This window comes from Oryza sativa, chromosome 7 (genome assembly GCF_034140825.1).
Source record: "Oryza sativa Japonica Group chromosome 7, ASM3414082v1".
In the NCBI taxonomy this organism is placed as follows: Eukaryota; Viridiplantae; Streptophyta; class Magnoliopsida; order Poales; family Poaceae; genus Oryza; species Oryza sativa.
Window position 1 is genome coordinate 1,954,027 of NC_089041.1, and position 6,183 is coordinate 1,960,209.

At 49.2% G+C, this 6,183-nt stretch overlaps 1 protein-coding gene across 2 annotated transcripts; it reads left to right on the top strand.

The window, feature by feature from the left end:
* Positions 1-1,647: 1,647 nt before the first annotated feature.
* LOC107281803 (uncharacterized) lies at positions 1,648-5,545 on the top strand. Of its 2 annotated transcripts, XR_010742643.1 has the most exons (3): positions 1,648-2,104; positions 4,677-5,041; positions 5,387-5,545. XR_010742643.1 is itself a non-coding variant. In XM_015792415.3 (2 exons), exons 1-2 carry the CDS (start codon positions 1,914-1,916, stop codon positions 4,711-4,713), a joined length of 228 nt encoding a protein of 75 aa, XP_015647901.1. In that variant the 5' UTR covers positions 1,648-1,913; the 3' UTR covers positions 4,714-5,108. The 2 variants fall into 2 exon arrangements, 1 of the variants encoding a protein (XP_015647901.1); XM_015792415.3 differs by lacking the exon at positions 5,387-5,545 and having other exon boundaries at positions 4,677-5,108.
* Positions 5,546-6,183: the final 638 nt, after the last annotated feature.

The following is a 6,183-nucleotide window of genomic DNA, read 5'->3' on the forward strand; positions in this document are numbered from 1 at the left end:
AGGGAATAGGGCCCGTGCGAATGACGGGGATGGATGCGGGGGCGTGCGACGCGATCTGAGGCATTGGATTCGGCGATCGAACGATTCACATTCCATGGGTCTGTCTGGGTGAGCATTCAAAGACCACCACTACGTCTTTTTTAAGTAGTAGAGATTTCTTATACGACTCCTAATTTTCCAAAAGCGAAAAAACTTAAAAACTGACTCAAGTGCGGATATGTATTTCTAAAAGCGAATGAACTTAAAAACCAACTTATACACGAATGACATACAAAAGTATCGACAAAAACATCTATAGTTTTTATAAAGAAAAAGTACGAATTACCCCCTGAACCATTGGGTGAGTATGAATTACCCCCCTAAACATGAAAACCGGACGTTTTTACCCTCAACTATCGATACCGGATGAACCCCCCCGAGCAGTTTTGAAAGCGGTTTTGGTCTACGTGGCAGTCCAATTAGCAATCCATTATTTTTAAAATCAGCGGGCCCCACATGTCAGTCTCCCGCACTCTCTTTTTCCCTCACCTCTCTCTCTCCAAAATCCGGGCCATGGAGCTTGGGACGGCAGCGGGAAGAGCCCGAGATGACGGTGGGTGGAGGGGACAGGGGCGGGTGGAGCTCGGGGTGGTGGAGGGGGCGCTCGTAGCCGCTGGCGCTCGGGACGATGGTGGGTGGAATCAGCGGTGGAGGGGACAGTGGCGGGCGGAGCTCAGGGTCGTGGAGGAGGTGCTCGCAGCCGCCGGCGCTCGGGACGACGGCGGGGGAAGCTTGGGGCCGAGGGGGCGGCGGACCTCAGGGCGGTAGGAGGAGAGGGCGGCGGAGAGCGGAGCTCGGGGTGGTGGAGGGGGCGTTTGCAGCCGCCCGCGCTCGGGACGATGGCGGGGGGAGCTTGGGGTCGAGGGGGCGGCGGGAGCTCGGGGTGGCGAGAGGAGGGGATGGCGGAGGGCGGCGAAGGGACGCCCACAGCCGCCGGCGTGTGGCTCGTCGAGGCAACGGAGGGGATGCTCGTAGCCAGCGGTGCTCAGGGAGGTGGAGGGGCGCGGCGGAGCGAGCCGAGGATGGCGGTGGGTGGAGCTCCAGCTGCGGAGGAAGCGCCCGCAACCACCGCCGTGTGGCTCATCGAGGCAATGGAGCCGTCCGTTGCCGTCGGCGCTCAAGCCGCAACCGCCAGGATTTGAGAGAGAGAAGGTGGGGGAGAGGGAAAGAGATAGAGTGGTAAGATATATGACAGGTAGGCCCCTTCGTTTTTTTAATTAAAAAAATTGCTGACTAGACTGCCACGTAGACCAAAACTACTTCGAAAGCTGCTCGGGGGGTTTTCATCCGGTATCGATAGTTGAGGGTGAAAAACGTCCGATTTTTGTGTTTAGGGGGTAATTCATACTCATCCAATAGTTAGGGGGGTAATTTATACTTTTTCTTTTTTATAATAATAGAGATAGAGATAGAGATAGAGATTTCGTTATAGTTTAGTATTTTTCAGCACTATTATCAACAGAACAACAAGAGATAACACAGGGAGGCGTATTTTTTGTGCGTAAAGGTGGACTCGAAACTCTCCAAAATATCGCGCCGTTTCGATGGGAGGGAGGAGGATGCGGCTCCCTTCATTCTCCTTCTCGCGGAAGACTCCTCTTTTTTTTCGAAGCTTCTCGCCGAAGATTTCAAATACCGCTACTTGTCCAACCCGAGACCCCTAATTCCCCGCCGCGAAATCCCTAAACCCTAGCCGCCGCCGCCGCCCCCGCCCCGGCATCGGCGACGACTCCGACCTCCAGAAGGACCTGGACGAGCCGCGCCGCTCCTGCATCCTCTCCGGGAACGACCCCGACGCCGCGGTCGCGCAGGTCTCCGCCAGCCTCGCCGCCGGCACATCAGGGGCGGGGGGCGGCGAAGAATGGCTTTGTCCGATGATGACGAGGAGGAGGAGGACGATGGCTTTGGCGCTCGTCCGTAGCATCCGTGAGAATCTCCTCAACAAGGCCTCTTGCCCTCCTCACCCGATCTGCGTCTGGCCGCCCTCCGACTTGGAGGAGGACGACGACAACGACCTCGAGACGCTCCGTGCGATACAGCACCCACTTCTCGCACTACCATTCCGGTGAGTAAATTCTATCTCACCCTGTTTGTTCGTGGCATTGCTGTAAGATAAGCAATCCGAATTTATGGGATAGACTTGCAAGGTAGTCGACTCTTGATCAAAACATGAACTATCCAATGCAAATCTTCTATACAATATGCTATTGCACCAGGACACACTTTTCTTTTTGAATGAAATTCTCTAGGGTCTATACTGTTTCTGAATTGTTGAAGCTGTAGTGAGAAATTTTAAAAAGGCTGATGCAAATTTAATTTGAACATTGAAGCTATGGAATGCGCTTTACTACATATGGTGGTAATCATCGGACCTTATAATTCTATACGTGTGAATGAAACATGTTTAAACTACTGTAATTGTTCTTTAGAACTGAACCACCAATATAGGTGAATAAATGTGATGTGACAAAACCCCAGATTCTAGGGCATGCGTAACACAAAACACCAGATATTGTGATTTGTTTCAAGGAACCTCATGTTTTGAGGCAAAATGTTTCAAAGAACCTTAGGTTCAGCTTTATATTGTCGATTTGACTAATATATTTGTGCCTACTTATACGCATACTTATAAAAGGTAGAATATGATATTTTTAAAATGGAAAAAGTATGAATTACCACCCGAACTATCGCAGTCGACCGAATTACCCCCTGAATCCAAAAACCAGACATTGCTCACCCTAAACTTTCAATACCGACCGAATTACCCCCCTCGACCCAATTCAGAATGGTCTTGTCCTACGTGGCGTACGCGTGGCAATCCAATCAGCATTTTCTTATTAAAAAAACTGGTGGGGTCCACATGTTGTACTCTCTCATCTCCCTCTTTCTCCTCTTCCCCACTTCCTATCTCTCTCTGTAGCGCTAGCCGTCGGGAGCGGCGACAAGTGGCCAGCGACGGCCGTGGAGGGGTCAGCGAGGGCGCGCAGCGCGGCCCACGATGGAAACTATGGCGAGCGGCAACAACGGCGGCGACTACGGCGAGCGGCGGCAATGGTGGTGAGGGCACTCGGTGAGGCGGCAACTGCGGCGAGGTCCTCCTGCGCCTCTCCCCTGTCGGCGCTCGAGCGACCTCTGCCTTCTTCGCCGGGGGAGGCCGAGGATGCGGCGCACCCTAGCGGTTGCCGAGGACGAGCTCGGCTCAGCGGGGTTGGTTGTTTCGCGAGGAGATGCAGGGGCGGCCCTCGTCGGCGTCGTCGTCCGCTGCTGTTGCTGGATAGGCGTCCCTGCAAGCTCGCTCCACTCCCTCCCACTCCGTCGCTCCCCGTGTCCCCTCCCCTCGCCGCCACCCCCACTCCACCGCCCTCGGGATGATGAGAAGCCGCCAGAAGCCAGGGTGGCCTCTGCCAAAGCAGGGCTCGATGTTGATGCCGCCGCTGCGCCTGAGGCCCTATATGGCGCGGGACCGTGTGTTAGTGAAGAGAAGGAGGTGATGGCGATCGGTTTGGACACGAAGGAAGCGGAGAGTGGAGGAGTGGAGGCGACGGCTCGCCGCCCGTCCGCATCTCCGCCGCGCCGTGCGTGCCGCCATGAGCGCTGCAATCCGCGCCGACCGCCCCCGCCTACCGCCTGTCCCTGCGCCGCTGGGGCTCACCATCGACGCGCCGAGGGGGTTGCTGCTCGTCGTGTCCGCCGTGGACGTGGCCGCCCACAACTCCAGCTCCCTCCCGGAGTTCGCTGCCACCGCCTCTGCGTCCTGCGCCGCTGCCTCTGCGTCCCGCCGTGCTACCCACCGCGCGCCGAACGCCTACCGCCGCTCGACCTGGGCGTGAGAGAGAGGAAGAGTGAGAGAGGGAGAGAGAGAGAGAGAGTGAGAGACAAAAGAGAAAGAGGAAGTGTGAGAGATAGGAAGAGGAGTATGACAGGTGGGACCCACTTTTTTTATAAATAAAATGCTGACTGGATTGCCACGCGTACGCCACGTAGGACAGAACCGCTCTAGATTGGGGTCGAGGATGGTAATATGTCTGGTATTAAAAGCTCAGGGTGAGCAATGTCTGGTTTTGTGGTTCGGGGTGGGGGGGCGGGGCGTAATTCGTACTTTTTCCTTTTAACATTACCTGCATTTTCAACATGTGTTAGTTATAGATAGTATAACCTCTTTTGTGTAAATGTAATCGGTTAATATGTTATTATTAGTGAAGATCATGTTGAGCTTTTGCTATGATGCAGTACAATAGAAAAGAAGAAGATAAATTAGACTGGTGGTTTGTTCATCTTGAGCCTACTTATCTGAATATGTATTTAAAACATACCATATATAATAACGGAATGAGTATTTTACATAAATCTAGTGTTCCTTGAAACATTTTGCCTCAAAGCATGGGTTGCCTTGAAACCAATCGTACTTCCTAAGATGTTGCGTTACCCATGCCGCAAAATATGGGGGTTTGTGAAATTACATGTGGAGATTAGCCATAAGATGTTTTCTGTGTTTGTTCTTTTTAAGCTGCACATATCAATAGTTCAGTACATAATTGAAAATAAAGCATGTAGAGTCGTTGTGTACTTGATCCAGCAAAAGAGTGTCACATTACAATTAAATGAGAGCCCTTAGTATGTTGATTTGCTTAATGCAGGTACCTCCAGTGGGTCAGAGACAAATACAAAAACTGAGGAAATCTTTTTCGAAATAGACTTGATGAAGAATTTGATGTGGATAAGCAAAATAAAGAGGCAATTACCCCAATTGGGTTTCCTAAAGCTGCCTGCTGTTAGTGGATGCTCTTAAGAAGAACAGAGCATGCCAGAAGTTCATTAGAAGGTAGATTACAATTCAAGCGAAATTGAAGAAAATAAGAATCTTAATCTTAAGGATCATGTAAAATGCCTTTTGGATTATCAGTTAAGCCGCAGAAAAGAATTTGGCAAAATTTTGTGCCAAAATGAGGATCATTATGTTAGATTGTTTTCCTCTCAAAAGCCATGTGCACAATCAGCGAAGGTAATTATCATTTTGTGTCTACATCTATTTATTGGATGTTTACTAATGACATGTTATACCTGTGGATACATATCTGACATGGACCTTCTATTGCCTGAAAGTCACCAAGTTTCGAGATTGACATAGCAGAATCGATTCTCCTACATTCATTTGTAGTTAATTCACGGAGATAGTTGTAGTTTCCTGTATGAACAAAAGTTAATTAGTTTTGCATCACATGAACTAAATTAGATTTGACGTGTAACAGCTAGGATCATTTGGTGTTTCCCTATAAAGTTCATTGTTGTCAACTTGTCAACTTATAGATTTTGTACAGTGCATTTATACAAATTTTGTTCCACTAAGGACACAATTCTAAGGATCTATGTTGCCCACCGGAAAACATTAAGGGGCGCACCCTGGGGCGATGGAGGGAGGTGCCACGTCGGCGATTTGCTACAGTCCTACAGTGCTCGGGGTGGTCGTTTTGCAAAAATAACCCTCCGGTTTGCTGGTAATTCGAAGTAAGTCCCTAATAAACAGTAATTCCTCCGTTTCACAATGTAAGACTTTCTAGCATTGCCCACATTCATTTAGATGTTAATGAATCTAGACATATGTATGTGTTTAGATTCATTAACATCTATATGTATGTTGGCAATGCTAGAAAGTCTTACATTATGAAACGGAGGGAGTACCACTGAGGTGATATTTTATGTGGAGGCCCTTCTAGAATCCATATATTCCACGGGAACGAGAGAAAAATCGCGATTTAGGACCATGCTGTAAAAATCTAAAGCCAAGGGGTTTTTCCGAAAAATGGCGCGCACTAACCCTAACTACCCCAAACCCTATCCGCCGCCACTGAATTGGTTAAGGTGTCGATTTATATGTTTTCAACTCGCATATAGTTCTTTCATGTTAGTTTTTAAAAAGTTTCTTTCTTGTGACATGTCTGTGACTTAAAAATGATCACATGATGACAATGTGTTTGGATGAAAGTAATCATAGAGGCTCATATTTTGGGTGACTGCAGCCCAATGAATGTTGTTTCTAGAAGTAATTAAATATTGACTGCAAAAAATAGAGATATGAAACTTTCATGTTGTTATTCAATATGTCTGAAACTCCTGTGTGTCCAATCAGGATAAGCGTGTTGTTGC